The 16,911-nt window shown below is 33.1% G+C and overlaps 2 protein-coding genes across 2 annotated transcripts; both read right to left on the bottom strand.

The window, feature by feature from the left end:
• Nucleotides 1-635: 635 nt before the first annotated feature.
• On the bottom strand, nt 636-1,562 carry LOC145969644 (uncharacterized). Its single transcript, XM_083096137.1, has one exon. The coding sequence runs from the start codon at nt 1,560-1,562 to the stop codon at nt 636-638; it is 927 nt and encodes a 308-aa protein (XP_082952263.1).
• Nucleotides 1,563-13,408: 11,846 nt separating this feature from the next.
• LOC145971355 (low molecular weight phosphotyrosine protein phosphatase-like) lies at nt 13,409-16,120 on the bottom strand. Its single transcript, XM_083098905.1, has 4 exons — nt 15,963-16,120; nt 14,728-14,921; nt 14,331-14,492; nt 13,409-14,244 (listed from the first exon to the last, which is right to left on the bottom strand). Exons 1-4 carry the CDS (start codon nt 15,994-15,996, stop codon nt 14,161-14,163), a joined length of 474 nt encoding a protein of 157 aa, XP_082955031.1. The 5' UTR covers nt 15,997-16,120; the 3' UTR covers nt 13,409-14,160.
• Nucleotides 16,121-16,911: the final 791 nt, after the last annotated feature.

Genomic DNA, 16,911 nt, shown 5'->3' with positions numbered 1-16,911 from the left:
AGAGGGGCGACATGTTCCTTGTGCCAACATCGTCTCGAACTCTCGTTTCGCGGCTGCGTACTTTTCTGGGGGCAGTCTGCGTGGTCTTTCTGCCAATGGTGGTCCCTTGGTCACAATGTGATGTCTCACATCGTGTACGGTCTTCTTGAACGCTGTAGGACGTGTGATTTCGATGTACCTGCGTAAGAGTTCCTTGACTTTGCATCCTTTGTCTATTGTGGCAACGGTGGGCTGTTTCCCTGTGGTTATCCTTGCCTTGGTACTCAGTAGAGTCTGTTCGTCGACCAGTCTTCTGTTCTTTAGATCCGGTAGAATCCCGTGGTGCGCCAGGAAGTCTGCGCCTATGATCGGCTGTCGGACATCAGCTATGATGAACTGCCATCTAAATGAGCGTCGTAGTCCTAAATCCACTACTCGTGAGCTGCTGCCGTAAGTATTTATGATTGTGTTGTTTGCTGCGAACAGTTGAAAATCTACGGGTGTGAGCTTTCCTCTCATCATCCTCTTCGGGATTACTGAGATGTCTGCTCCCGTATCTATAAGGTACGTAATGCCATTCTTCTTGTCGGTTATTGCCAGGCGTTTATTATTTCTAACCACCCCGTCGACGACCGCCTGTACTCGCGACGGCGGGTTTAGTTTTCCACCGCCTTCGGCTTATTAAATGTGCAAGGTTGTACGCATCTAAACGCTTTGTCGCCGAATCTGTTGTGATAATAGCAGTACTCGGCGTTACCTTCGCGGTCTTGACGGTGATGTGAACGTTCGCGGTTGTCTGCTCGTTCTCGGCCGCTGGAATGTCCTCGCGATCTACTGCGTCGCCTATATTTATCTCTTACGGAGAGTTTCTTGACTTGTTTCCTCAGTTCCGCAATCTCCTGCAGGATCTGGTTGTCTGCGTCTGTCTGTTTTTCGGTGATAGTCTGGATTGCTGTCGCTGCTGGTCTGGCCATTTCTATCACCTTATCTGCCTGGGCCGCTAGCTTTGCTAAATCTTGAACTTCGCTAATTGCCAGGATGGTACGCACACTTTCTGGGAGTTGTTCCATAAATATAGATTTTAGAATTTCATCCGTTACCTGACCTGCTGCCAAATTCCGTAGACGTTGTAGGAAGATGGAGGGTTTCTCGTCTCCTAGTTCATGTGAGCCTAAAAGTCTTCTGATCTTCGTTGCACTTGTCTCTGCCAGAATCGAGCATATGCGATCTTTCAAGGTTTGATATTTGTCTTGCTCAGGTGGGTTAGTTATCAAATCCGCCACGAAGGGAAGAACGGGTTGATCAGCATTGAGTACTATGTAGCGAAATTTTGATTCGTCACTTGTTATTCGGTGTATTGCAAAAGCTGCTTCGGCTTGTGCGAACCACAATGCCGGATTGTCTTTCCAAAATGGTGGTAAGCGCACTGCCTGGACAGCGTCGATGTTTGCGCTTTTTGATCCCTCTCCGTCGTTATTCATAGCTTTCGGATAAGGGTTGTCGAATGATTTTTCCTCGACGGACGTCGTGTGCTCGGTGTTGCTTCCTTTGACTAGTCTTGTTGGCGAATGTTCAATCGGCATACCTCTTGCCTAAATATCGCCACGTGTCTTCGTTCGCCACGTGGTGCGAGGCGGGAAAAAAAAATATATCTCACGTCGGTGGTTACCACTATAGGGAGTCAGATTATTAAAGACCTCCTATTAACTGTCGTTCGATGCCGGGTGGATTGATACATTCAGTTTGTCTTTATAAAAATATATTTTACAACAAAGGAATTTACAACTATGGTTTCAGTCTTTGGTAACTTGCGTCCGCTTCGGACGACGAGACACACTAGAGTGAGTGCCTCTATGTCTTTGGTGGATCGGGGCGAGGTATGTGATGGCGCTAGTGCGTTCGTAAACCCATTTATCTGTATTTTGTCCAGATGGAGGGAAGCCACAACACCAGTAGTTGCAACAACAACGGTTGTTACTAAACCTGATTAACGTTGCCGTGTAAACGTACTCACTGTAAGATAATGACGGCGCGCGGCGAAGCGATGATTGGGGAGGAGAAGAGTCTTTGCCGCGCGCCTACACACTCATCGCTCTTCCCCTCCCCAATCACCGCTTCGCCGCGCGTCATCATTATGTTACAGTGAGACCGCCTTCACCGCCACGCACTTCTAGCCACGCGCATTGGCCAATCTTCTTTAATTAATTTTTTGTTAATTATTGCAAATATCGCAAAATAGTATAGGACCTTCCTTCTTAATTTGAGCCAATCTACCTTCACATTTCGGGACTGCGAAAAATTTCCTGACACCCTGTATATACAGGGTGATTCTAAACAAACATTTGTCTTTAAAATATCGAATTCTTGAGTGAATTCTACGACGATTTTTCCTTTTGCAAAATTTTGTCCGGAGCTTAGTTTCTAAACTATAAGGCCTAGTTCCACAACTTACTCTAACCGAAGTTTAGCTCATTGAGGGTGCGTTCCGATTTACGCATGTAACGCATAGACTGTATTACCGTTGCGCAGCGCTTCAAAATCGTTCCGTTTTATCAATGCGCATGAAGCGCTTTAATTATTCGGAACGGTATTTGCGCATTCTGTGCGCTAATACGATTTTAAAATGTAAAATAATAAAAATAAATAAATAAAAATAGAATAAAATAATAAATACAAATAAAATAAAAAATAAATAATAAATATAAATATAAATATAAATATAAATGTAAATAAATAAATAATAATAAATATAAATATTAATAAATATTAATAATAATAAATATAAATATAAATAAATAATAAATATGTATAAATATAAATAAAATAAAATAATAAATCAAGGTAAAATAATATATTAATATTAGCTTGGCTTGCTTTCTCCATATCATTTTTATTTAAAAACAGTTATTATTTCATTAGTCTCTTCAATTAAAACTGGAAATTCATATAATTGTTGTTTTTCCATCGTCACAAAGAATCTGTTATCCGTTATTGTGTTTCGAATTACGCATGAAACGCATAAATCGCATAAACGCATCAATGCATCAACTGCCTCAAGTCGAGAGTAGAGGCAGTCAATGCGCTAGAAGGAGTGCTAAGAATTTAGTACGATTAGTACAATCTAGAGAATTCTCAGCGCTACTAAAGCGCTACCCCAATGCGCGCATTAGTTAAATCGGAACGATTTTCTATGCAGTCTACGCGCTTCATGCGTAATTCGGAACACACCCAAAAAGAGGATTTACATTGCGCCCAAAGCCCACTGTATCCAATCGGACGTCATACATCGGACATTGGACGCAATAGGTTTGTTCTTTTTAGCTAAACTGGCTACACTAGTTCAGAAAGTGTACACTGAAACGTTCTTTTTAGCAGAAATGACAGAGAGAAGACTGAGAGGTGTCATGGCCTGCTTTTAGGTGATCCCTGAAAGCGATACTCCCTCTATGGACATTGAAAACGTGGACATGAACTACAAAGCCAATGTCCATGAATGTTCTCAAAGGGTAATATATAATGTGCACAGTTTCTGGTTTTGTTCCGTGCTATGTGCACGAAATGCCGGTAGTGCTGTATAATAAGATACTTATGTATGTAAATTGATAGTAAATAAATTATTCAATCGCGAAAGATACTGTAATATTCAAAGATGAAATAAATATTTTTCTATATTTATTGTCATATTTATATCTTTTTATTTATAAAACACAAAATGCCTGCTGTGGGATAAAAACATTTTTAACCGTATTTCTATAAATCTTCTTAATTAGCAGTAAACTGATCTTTGATATTTATCAATCATTTTTTTAATTATTTAAAAATTTAATTATTAATACATGTATAGAATTTGTCAAATTAATCACTGATCGACTTCTTCTGAAGTTTTTATAATTAAGACTCGAAAAATATAGATGTTGCAAAATATTTTAAGTCTTTTCCTTTATATAAAATATAAAGAATTCATATGTTCCATTTTAATACAGCTAACATTATTTTTATATATTTTTATTATAATTTTCATACCAACATAATATTTTTAAGCATAATATTTTTATGCTAAATACATATTACAAAATATATGACAAAATATAATACAAATTTAATATAAAATATAATTCGAAATTTAATACAAAATAATTTATTACATGGAATAATTTATTACACGAAAATGTCCAAAATATACGTATAATATAAAATTTACTAAAAATTTGTACATGGTCCAGACGAGACTGATCAGCAAAAATTAATTACGCGACATTTATTATTAATAATAGATATGCAATAATAGAATTTAATAAGTTTTATATAACGTAAATAATCGTGATCAAAAGAATCATTAATAAAATTATTGATCGTTTTTTCGATTGTAAAAGAAAGTATTTGCATTACTGGCGCATTTTGTATAGATTATCAAAAGAAATATTCAAAATGAAAACATAGAATAAACTTCGAAATCAACAATTAAATTACTAAATAAATCGCGATTTAAAATTCGCGAGAAAACGCGACAAATAAATAAATCGACAATAATCGGAATATTCGATTGGGAGATACGCATAATTTTTATAATATGATAATCGAAACTATCAATAGACACGCGTGCGATATAATTATTATCACACAAATGATGACAGACGAAGATATTTTGGCTAACATTTGTGATCCGTATTGTTTATGAACATAAAATTCACTGTCCGATTTATACGCGACTTTATACGAATTTCACGATTGAGAATAAAATACATATCCTATTTCGCGCATGATTAGCTGAATAAGATGAAATGAGCTCTATAAGCTTTAAAATATAATTAAAAATCGCATTGTGGCCACGTTTAATAGAAAATAACGGAACGAATGATTTTCAAAGTCCCTCTAATAATCGATGTAATTGTAGAGTTTAATAAGATTTAAATAATGTAAAGAATCACGTTTAAAACAGTCATTAATAAAGTTATCGATCGTCTTTTAAATTATAGAAGAAAATATTTGCACTACCAGCATTTTGCACGAACTATTAAAAACAATATTCAAAGACGTGGAAAGATAAACAAAGCTTCAATGTATAAGTCAACGATTAAATTATAAGATAAATCGCGATTTAAAATTCCCGAGAAAATGCGACGAATAAATAAATCGATAATATTCGGAATATCCGATTGTGATATGTATACCTTTTATAATATAATAATCGAAGCGCCTCAAAAGACATTATAATCGCGCGTGATATATGTAATTATCACATAAATGCGAAGATATTTTGACAGACAATTTGATGACTGTAATATTTACGAATACAGTACTCACCGAGTCAATTGCGAATCTTTATAAGATAAATCGCGACTCGAATTCAGACAACGCGACGAATAAATAAGTCGATAATATGCAGAATATTTGATCGCGATACGTATAATTTTTATAATATAATAATCGAAGCTCTCAATAGACACGTGCGCGATATAATTATTATCACGTAAATATAGAAAATCGAAAATATTTCGACAAACATTTGAGGTCTGTAATGTTTGTGAATATGCAATTCACCGACCGATTTACTTGCGAATTTTTATAAGATAAATCGCGATTTAAAATTCGTGATAAAACGCGATGAATAAATAAATCGATAATATTCAGAATATTTAATTGCAGATACGCGAGTGACATACCGGTAATCCGATAAAAAGAGGAGCGATCTTAAAAATGGAGAACGATTAACATCTTGTTTCATCAGATTTCGCAAGATCAATCTGCGAAGAAAAGTTAAGTGATCCATTGAACGTCGGGAACTTCACTGTAGGAGGGAACGAATCCTGGATCTTCCCGACTATTCCCAATAGCAATGATTTCAATAATAAATCAACGACAATTATCCCTCGTCATTATCTTCAATTCACGAAATTGATATGCACATCAGAAAACATGTTCTTCCATTATTAAGAAATATATTTCTTTATTGAAAATTAAATGAATATAACGACCTTTTTTATTGAAATGTGATTACGAACGATTATATTTATAAATAATAAAATACATGCATTATTGGAGTTTGTGTTAAATGTGCGAACACATATAATTTAGGATACCGTTCGCGCGCGCGAGACGAATCGAACCCGATATCAGCAAGATTTAAAAAATTTCAATTCGAACAGTGTGCAAAATAAAATAAATCAAATAATTTTAAACAATTAATTCTGGATTAATTCTCTAGATTCTTATTCTTATAACGGTTAAATTAATAATTTCTTTTCTTTTAATGAATATCTTACTGATATAGGGGTGCCCATTCAATTTGTCTCGAAATTTTGAAGTATTCGCACATTTTATGTAACATTCAGGTATAATTTCGCTTATATATAATATATAACATTATTAAAAATTATAAAAATATTTTGGATACGTGAATTTGTGCATGTATTTTATTATACATATATATAAAATGGTATATACCTAAAAACTAATATTTCAAAATGGCGATGGATGTCCAATACCTGCAAATAGTTTCTTAAAAGAAACTAAAAATTAATGTTAATATCCCCAGTACCTAGAAATAATTTTTCAAAAGAGACAAATTATATTAATTAAAAATATATTCGTTCGTAATCATTATTATCAAAAAATTTATACAAATTAATTACAATATGAAATTATTTGAAAAATTAAAATTTATACACAACGCTATATCCATATTTAATCTACTATTAAATCTTTCTGGCATTATATATATAAACAATAAAAAAAGATAGGATAGAGGAAAAGAAAAATGAGTAAGAGACAAATGGGGAAGGAGCGTGAGTAGGAGCAGTAATGGAAATAGCTTTAAAATATAACGGTTGTAAATAATAATGTATTGCGGCGTTTATGTAAAGAGGAAAGAGGGATGATGTGTGGATGGATGTGTGTTCTTTTAAGTAAGAAATGTAAACCAAGTCCTTTCTTGGCGTATAGCTGAAATAAATAAATAAAAAAAAAATATATATATATATACAGGGTGACCCATTTTAACTTAGGCAGCCTATGGAATTGTTAATTGCAAATTACATATTTTTTCTTCAAAACAACTATGTGTTTTCTTTACACCAATTGATTCCTCTCATTATTTTGTACATAAAAGTATTAAGGTAAGATAATCGAAAAATGAATATTTTACAAGATATTTTACGGTTTATGTAAAATTAAGAAATTATTTCAAGCCTCATAACTCAAAAAGTACTTAACGAAAAGGTACTTAATTATAGTGTTTTGGAAAGCTCTCGAGATAAGCTACAAGAATATGCAATGACAAATAGTAGGTTCCATTTAAGAAATTGAAGATGACTTTCATGTGACCTTCAAATAACTCTTCAAGGTCAAACCAATGGTACCGTCTTATGTCCCCCTCGAAACCATACAACTTTTGTCTGAAACATTTTTGTTTGCTGGGTTTAGTTTTCGAGTTATTTGGCTGCCTAAGTTAAAATGGGTCACCCTGTATAAACAATAATAATACCAATTTTAATAATGATTAAACATTTTTAATGAAGAAAAGAAAAGATACATTTCTCTCATCTAAATATATATTATTTAATTAATTCGACTTTAAAGAAGCGTATGGCGTTCATCGTTGAATTACTATCAAAATCATTGCTTTCGGAAATTGCCAGGAAAACCTGGGATTAGTTCCTTCAATCTTACAATAAAAATTCCCAATTTTTAACAGGGCACCGAACTAGACGTCGCGAATGGATCTCACAAGAACTGGTGAGAAATAATTCTCCATGATGAAAATCGTTTCGACTTCTCGGCGATACGAGCCACGCAACTTTCAACATTAACGTTTATTTAACGGAAGGAACAATGATAACTCTTTTATTAAAACGACGATCTCGTCTAAGAACGCGAAAAAGAACGCGAGAAAAACACGGTGTTTTCGCAACGGTAATTTATTAATTTATTTATGAATATTTTCCGATACGAAAAAAAAATTCGTAAATACAAATATAACTGAAAAAACAAATTATTAAATTCATAATAATTAACTCGCGATTATATAATATCGAAGGTGATCGTTAAATTTTGTGAAGCTAATATTTAATCGTTGATTTATCACATCGAATCTTCACTTTCTTATTCGACATTTCTTTATATTTAATGAGCAATATTTAGGAATATTATCTGACGAGAGCGACAGCGATAAAATTCTTCTGTTAAAATGATAATCTTGTATAAGGACGCGAAGAGAATGCGGAAAGAACACGGTATTTTCGCAATCATAATTTAATAATTTATTTTAAGAATATTCAGTTCCGTGCGATATGGAATTCATAAATAAATAAAGCTAACGGAAAGCATATCATTAAATTTATAATAATTGACTCGCGATTCTGTAACGAAGGCGTCCGTCAAATTTTATAATTAATTTAGCATTAATTTAGCATCGAATTTTTACATTTTATATAAAAATTTTCCAAATTTATTAATGACTCTTTGACATGAAAATACAAACAGTTACTCTTTTATGAATATTCCGAAAATATATACTACAGAAACAAATATTTTAATTTAATGAATTACTATTATGTCAATTACTATTATGTAATCATTATACGTATACTTTCGATAATTTTTCGTGTAATTTACATAAGAATTTACAATCGTAAATACAATTTCATATAATATAATTATAGTCATAATTGTATTGTATTTTACAATTAAAATATCAATGTTAAATTATAATTAAAATACAATTATAACTATTTATAATTTACAATTTACAATTTACAAATTTATGATGCTATCAATATCAAATAATAATATTCGATTTATTCAAATATTTAATAATATCGATATAATAATTTGATATTGATAGCATTAACATTTGGATTTAATATTATATTTGATTTAATACACATCTATTTTTAAGTTTTAAAATAAAATATAACATGTTAAGGTTTCTTAATAACGTTAATAATTATGCAATTTCTTTAATATTTCTGAAGATAATTTTGATAATTTAAATTTCAGTTTTAAAACATTTTTATTTTTAAAACATGTTATATTTATTTTTACAACGTTTTTAAAAATAAATTCAACTTAATGAAAATAATTTTAATTTACCCCTAGGATTATTGGAATATTAAAAGAAAGAATGAATCTTACTTAATAGCCCTAACAACCCTACTATTAAAGGATTCTAATAATTTTAATAGCTCTAACAATCCTACTATTACAGAATTCTAATGATCTTAAGAGCGCTAACAACCCTGATATTAATAGAAGAATTCTAATGATTTTACTTAATAGCCTTAACAACCCTACTTCCTGATTAACTAAAATTATTCGAGATTTGAGGAACCTATCTCTAATCATCACCTCACCTAATCATGTATATATTTTAGTCACGTGTCCTAACCGCGTGCCCTAATCGCATGCCATTTTAAATTTTACTTTAACTTAATATAAAGCCAAATGATTAAATAATTAAATAATTTGTAATATGATAAATACACACATTAATTTTATATTTTATTATAAAATATAATTTATAAAAATTTGTAGTAATTTGGCTTTATTTCAGTAATCATTCATTGATGCGAATAAAAATTGAAACAGGGGATACATGAAAGGGGACAAGAGAATTAAATATATTATAATCTTTTATTCATCGATGCTTATTATATGCTTATAATATTTCTTTAACAATATTAGAATTAAATATATTTCGACCAATGCTTTAAATTTTTTCAATCCTTAATTAAACAATATACAATTTAATTGAGAATCGATTTAATGTGATAGGAATCCAACATATCAAATAATCACATCAATGTTTGCAATCTTTACGGACAATAATTATTATTTTAACACTTAGAGTCACAAATATATTCCATCCGTGTTACTTTATCATTCTACTTGGCAATCTCAATATTGGATTGTGAGAGAACACGAAGTAAAACAATCGAATTATAGATGCAAATAATTAGCGTAACAAAAGACTTCATGAATGATGAATAGTTTAATAAATAATCAATTAATCTTAATCAATAAATTAAAACACTTCTATAATTTAATATTCCTCGCGCAAATATTTTATATTACAGAAAATATTTCGGCAACGAGAGAATTATCAATAACACCGTGTTCGACCTTGATAGACAGTATCGCGCTATTGTTAATACGTTACACGGCTTTATTATCATTTGCACAGCGATCTTGAATAGTGACGTGAGAGACGTTTCACATATTATCAAATTCTTTCTTTACATAGTCAACCTTGGCGATATAAACAGTACCGCGGTAATGTTTCTGACTTACGATCATTCGCTCAGTGGCTCTTGAGCAGTGAAGTAGTGATGTGAGACGTATCATATATTATCAAATTCTTTCTCTGAACACAATTGCAAGTTCAACGAGGAACTTTTCGTGAATGAGTGTAAGTGCAACGAGGAATTCAAATCAGTGCAACGAGGATTGAGTGCCACGAGAAAAAAGCGAAGAAAGCAAAAGAAAGAAGGAGGTTTTGGAAATGGATGAGCCAATAAGATATGATGTAAGTCATTAATATAAATTATTTATCACATTCGTTATTTATTATATTGTTGCGTCCCCGCGTCCCATCCCGCTGAATGTATTCGTCATCCGTCGAATTCTTTCGAAGAAGATCGTTTCCCCGCGCGTTGTCAAGATGTTGTTATAAACAACGACTGTCAGAGAGTCTGAGCCCAGCTGTCAAGCTGTGCGGACACGCGTCTATTTGTGATCCGTTTTACGATTATTCTGAATTCTTGTATGTTACTCGCGGTTTATTAGAATTCTTGTGCACCGTAGATCGCGTTATTAGTTACGAGTGCACGAGCGTCAGCGTATGCCGATTGTGTCGCATGCATTCGATATACAGGGCGATCCTGAAAAACGTTATGTCTTTAAAATGACGTATTCCTGACACCATTCTAAGACAATTTTTCCTTTACCAAAATTTGATTTGAAGCGTAGTTTTTGAATTATGAGCAAAAATAGTAAATCACGCGTCGGGTACAGAAGGCAGGCAGGAGCGGCGCGGCGTGCCGCGAGCGCGGGCGCAGCTGACCGCCCGACGGGTGATTATCACCGCATGAGTCGCTAACTATTTTATCTTATAACATAAAATTATACTTTAAATAAAATTTTGGTAAAGAAGAAAATGTCTTAGAATTACGTCAGAAATACGTGTTCCTTAAAATAACGTTATTTTAATAATGAAAAATTGTTCCGGATCGCCGGCCGTCCGACGTTGCAATCAGCTGATTGCTACACGCGATGTGTGTATGGCGGAGTGTGTGCGTAAGAGAGAGAGAGAAAGAGAGAGAAAGAGAGAGAGAGGGAGGATAGGAGGGACAGACATTCATACACACGCACGCACTTTTTTTCTCGCTCTCTTTCTCTCTTTTACGCAACACTCATACACTCTCTCATTCAGTCTCTCACTCACACTCTCTCGGTCACTCACTCACTCACTCACCTGCTTACTCACTTGCTCACTCACCTTGTAGCAGCGTAGCGAATCTTCATGCTATGTATTGTTGTTATCTGCTGCACGGTTATGATTGCTAGAGATGCGCGACACATCGAAATTTTTTCGATTATTAGTCTCACACTCGATTGACACAATCAGATTACGCGATAACGAATTTACTGTTTATTCACTCACTATTGATTTATCGATACCAAAAATTACTTTCAAAGAAACGCGAATGCAAACAGCACATGACTCGACGCGAAGCGACGGACCGCGGAGACTGCGCGACCACAAAAGTTCTGTTGCCAGAAACGCGACACGCGACATCTAACAAACGACTTGAATGTAATTAAAATTACATTATTCTTGCGATCGACTTACATCTTCGCATCGTGAATGCAATAATTTCGAAAACGTAATAACGTACAACACATGCTTTTTAAAATAATAATTATTTATTATAATTAGAAATAGTTATTATTTATAATAAATAATTAATTTTTTAAGTATGTCATTATACGTTTCATGTTTTCTACCGCATTCGCAATGCGAAGGTTTTAGCCGATCGTTCGTCTTATCTCGCGTCAATCACGCGCCACGCGCAAGTCGTTTGTTAGATGTCGCGTGTCGCGTTTCTGGCAACATAACTTTTGTGGTCGCGCAGTCTCCGCGGTCCGTCGCTTCGCGTCGAGTCATGTGCTGTTTGCATTCGCGTTTCTTTGAAAGTAATTTTTGGTATCGATAAATCAATAGTGAGTGAATAAACAGTAAACTCGTTATCGTGTAATCTGTATTGTGTCAATCGAGTGTGAGACTAATAATCGAAAAAATTTCGATGTGTCGCGCATCTCTAGCAATCATAACCGTGCAGCAGATAACAACAATACATAGCATGAAGATTCGCTACGCTGCTACAAGGTGAGTGAGCAAGTGGGTAAGCAGGTGAGTGAGTGAGTGAGTGACCGAGAGAGTGTGAGTGAGAGACTGAATGAGAGAGTGTATGAGTGTTGCGTAAAAGAGAGAAAGAGAGCGAGAAAAAAAGTGCGTGCGTGTGTATGAATGTCTGTCCCTCCTACCCTCCCTCTCTCTCTCTCTCTCTCTCTCTCTCTCTCTCTCTCTCTTACGCACACACTCCGCCATACACACATCGCGTGTAGCAATCAGCTGATTGCAACGTCGGACGGCCGGCGATCCGGAACAACTTTTTATTATTAAAATAACGTTATTTTAAGGAACATGTATTTCTGACGTAATTCTAAGACATTTTCTTCTTTACCAAAATTTTATTTAAATCATAATTTTATGTTATAAGATAAAATAGTTAGCGACTCATGCGGTGATAATCACCCGTCGGGCGGTCAGCTGCGCCCGCGCTCGCGGCACGCCGCGCCGCTCCTGCCTGCCTTCTGTACCCGACGCGTGATTTACTAACTATTTTTGCTCATAATTCAAAAACTACGCTTCAAATCAAATTTTGGTAAAGGAAAAATTGTCTTAGAATGGTGTCAGGAATACGTCATTTTAAAGACATAACGTTTTTCAGGATCGCCCTGTATAATAAGCATATATTGTCAATTAAGTTCGAGAGACATTCTCTTCCTGTTTGATCATGATGAGATACTATTAAAGAATGGAGGCCGATTCTTGAATGTACTCGTGTGAGAGATATACGTGTGTGCAAATTTCATTCTTGTGAAAAATCTATGCACAGTCAGGGGCGTAGCCACGAGGAGGGGCAAGAGCAGGCTTTGCCTGCTCTTGAAAAATGAAGCAATTTAAAAATAATTATATTAATTTTTGTTCAATTATTTGCAAGTTGTTTGTAATATTGTATTATTCACAATAATACTTTTTCATAAATATTCCTTTTTTTTTTGCTCATCGGGCAGCGAAACTTCTCTGTCAGTTTTCTTGCCTGCTCTAACATTTCTACCTGGCTATGCCCCTGTGCATGGTCGATAATACAATAATGATACAATAAATGTTTATTTTGTTATTCTTGAAACAGCTACATAAACAATTTATACATTTTCAATAATAAAACAATAGTAAATGACCTAAAATACTTGCATGGTTTAAATAACTTTTATAATTGTCTTTGATATAATCAAAATGGTCGGTGATATCATCAATCTTCTATCATCTCCAGGCCCACTGGGTCCACTTGGTGGACATGAAAATTTATCTAGGACTGTCGATCTTTAATATCTCGTCGGTGGTCTGGCTCAGAACTTTATTTGCGATGCGCATGTGCGAATTTTTAATTTATCTTGTATTCTATTATTATATCAATGCTTATAATATACACTGATCACAGTATGTGCTTATTATATATGTTTTTTGTAGACTTTAAAGCATTGAAAATCTATTCAATGTAATATATTAGATATAAGTGAAATATAGTGAAATATAATTCTTCACAAAAATGACTCTTTATTAAATTTTACATACACATTAAAGATATATTTTAAGAATTTCAATTTTATTTGTTCCAAAATATTTAATATTGAAAATGAAAAAATCACAATATTTAATATTGAAAATGAAAAAATCACGAAGTAAATATTCAGAATTGAAAAAAAACAACATAATTCTCAATATTTTAAATAGCAGTCACAAATCACAAAAAATTGTAATATAAAATTTTATTAGTTTACATTAAAATGTATTTTCCTAAAATTGTATTTAAATTAATATTTAGGTTACTCTTCATATTAATTTGCATATTTGTTCAAAAATGCTGTTACACTTCTCAGGCATTGTTCATAAGCCTTTTGAAATCCTGCACTACCAGCATCCTGCAGGAAAATTAAAAATAATTTAACATTCCCATTCTGTTTCCTAATCCTATAGATGTTCACACACACACACAAGGATGACATACAAAATATGGATCTCGTATTATGATTTCTCCATTTGGATCATAACTTCCTAGAAGTTCCACTTTTGCCCGACATTCTTTTGGCTTTAGATTATTTAAATCTTGAATATTAGCATTGTCCATGCCAAATATCCAATCAAACTTATCAAAATCATCTTGTGTAATCTATATAAATAAAAGAGATTTAAATACAATAAGCAATGACTCGAATAATTCTAATTAATTATTAATTATTTAATTTTAGTCATAATATTCATTTTTCTTATAAAAAAAATTTTACAAGTTATTTATATAAAAAAGATTTATATAAAAAGTTAAGATTATATATTGTTATTTATATCAATTACAATTAATAGGAATTTATTATAATTATAACGTTTAATTTCAGCTATAGTCTTACTTGGCGTGCTCTGTAAGAGTATCTAGTGATCCCATTTTTCTTTAGCGTACTCAAAGCTCTATGATTTGGCACTTTACCTGTATGATATCCCATTATAGCAGCACTTTCTACTTCCCATTGATTCCTCAAACCTCTCTTACTCATTTCATTTTCAAATACAGCTTCTGCTATCGGTGAACGACAAATATTGCCTACTAAGCCTACTAGCCTAATATGAAATATTAGCAAGTAATTAATAAATATCACAACTACATAATAAACATCATCTAATTTAATAAACATCATATACAGGGTGACCCATTTTAACTTAGGCAGCCAAATAACTCGAAAACTAAACCCAGCAAACAAAAATGTTTCAGACAAAAGTTGTATGGTTTCGAGGGGGACATAAGATGGTATCATTGGTTTGACCTTGAAGAGTTATTTGAAGGTCACATGAAAGTCATCTTCAATTTCTTAAATGGAACCTACTATTTGTCATTGCATATTCTTGTAGCTTATCTCGAGAGCTTTCCAAAACACTATAATTAAGTACCTTTTCGTTAAGTACTTTTTGAGTTATGAGGCTTGAAATAATTTCTTAATTTTACATAAACCGTAAAATATCTTGTAAAATATTCATTTTTCGATTATCTTACCTTAATACTTTTATGTACAAAATAATGAGAGGAATTAATTGGTGTAAAGAAAACACATAGTTGTTTTTAAGAAAAAATATGGAATTGTTAACTGCAAATTACATATTTCTTCTTCAAAACAACTATATGTTTTCTTTACACCAATTGATTCCTCTCATTATTTTGTACGTAAAAGTATTAAGGTAAGATAATCGAAAAATTAATATTTTACAAGATATTTTACGGTTTATGTAAAATTAAGAAATTATTTCAAGCCTCATAACTCAAAAAGTACTTAACGAAAAGGTACTTAATTATAGTGTTTTGGAAAGCTCTCGAGATAAGCTACAAGAATATGCAATGACAAATAGTAGGTTCCATTTAAGAAATTGAAGATGACTTTCATGTGACCTTCAAATAACTCTTCAAGGTCAAACCAATGGTACCATCTTATGTCCCCCTCGAAACCATACAACTTTTGTCTGAAACATTTTTGTTTGCTGGGTTTAGTTTTCGAGTTATTTGGCTGCCTAAGTTAAAATGGGTCACCCTGTATAACCATCATATATAAATTTAAACAATTCTTTTTCCTTTCCATTATATGCATATTTTTATCTAAACATATCATAAGTACTCTTTTTTTCTCTGACATTTTGATATAAAATATAGTTTACTTCTGTATATAATTAAAAATAAAATTTTAAAAATGTACTTTATTTCTTTCACATCATGAACGAGGCGATAAGAACAGACCCATTATGGTTACGTTCCAAAACGTAAGGCCGGTATTCATAGGTCCATATTCTGAATCCTCTTTTATCGATAAAAGTGCTTCTAAAAGTGGCTTATAGCCAATCAAAAGGCTTATAAGCCACTTTTAGAGGCACTTTTATCGTTAAAAGAGGATTCAGAATATGGACCATAGTCCGATCTTATATTTGAGATCGTCTTAAGTTCGAGCTTGAAATGCTACGCAGCCATTTGATTGGTTGAATGAGGTCTTAAGTCAACCTCGGACCAGACTTAATGCGGCGTCTACAATGAGATTTTAAGGAGACTTGAGGCGTAAGACTTAAGAAATTGACCAATCACAGTCGAGTATTCTCTTAATACTTGGGTCCATATTCTGAATCCTCTTTTATCGATAAAAGTGCCTCTAAAAGTGGCTTACAGCCAATCAGAAGGCTTATAAGCCACTTTTAAGGCACTTTTATCAATAAAAGAGGATTCAGAATATGGACCTTGATATCTTATATATCATAAGGCTCTTTTATCGATAAAAGAGGATTCAGAATATGGACCTATGAATACCGGCCTAAGTAACCGAGGAAAATTTTACTCGATGGCCGATTTGAACCAATCGGAAAGGCTTAAAAGAGTTTCGGAACGGCCATCCGAGTAAAATTTCCTCGGTTACTTAGGGCCTGAGCAGAATGGCTGCCTTAAGATTTTAAGACTATGTTTTATGCCTTAGGTCTTTGTCTTAGGTAACGCACAATACTGTGTGTTATGTCTCGAGTCTTATGTATACGCGAACGTTTATTTCTTACAAACGTTCGCGTATACA

This window comes from Camponotus vicinus, unplaced genomic scaffold (genome assembly GCF_025532165.1).
Source record: "Camponotus vicinus isolate PSW18456_S1 unplaced genomic scaffold, iyCamVici1.0 SCAF_1, whole genome shotgun sequence".
In the NCBI taxonomy this organism is placed as follows: Eukaryota; Metazoa; Arthropoda; class Insecta; order Hymenoptera; family Formicidae; genus Camponotus; species Camponotus vicinus.
The sequence above is the reverse complement of the archived record's forward strand: the minus strand, read 5'-3'. Positions and strand labels throughout refer to the sequence as shown.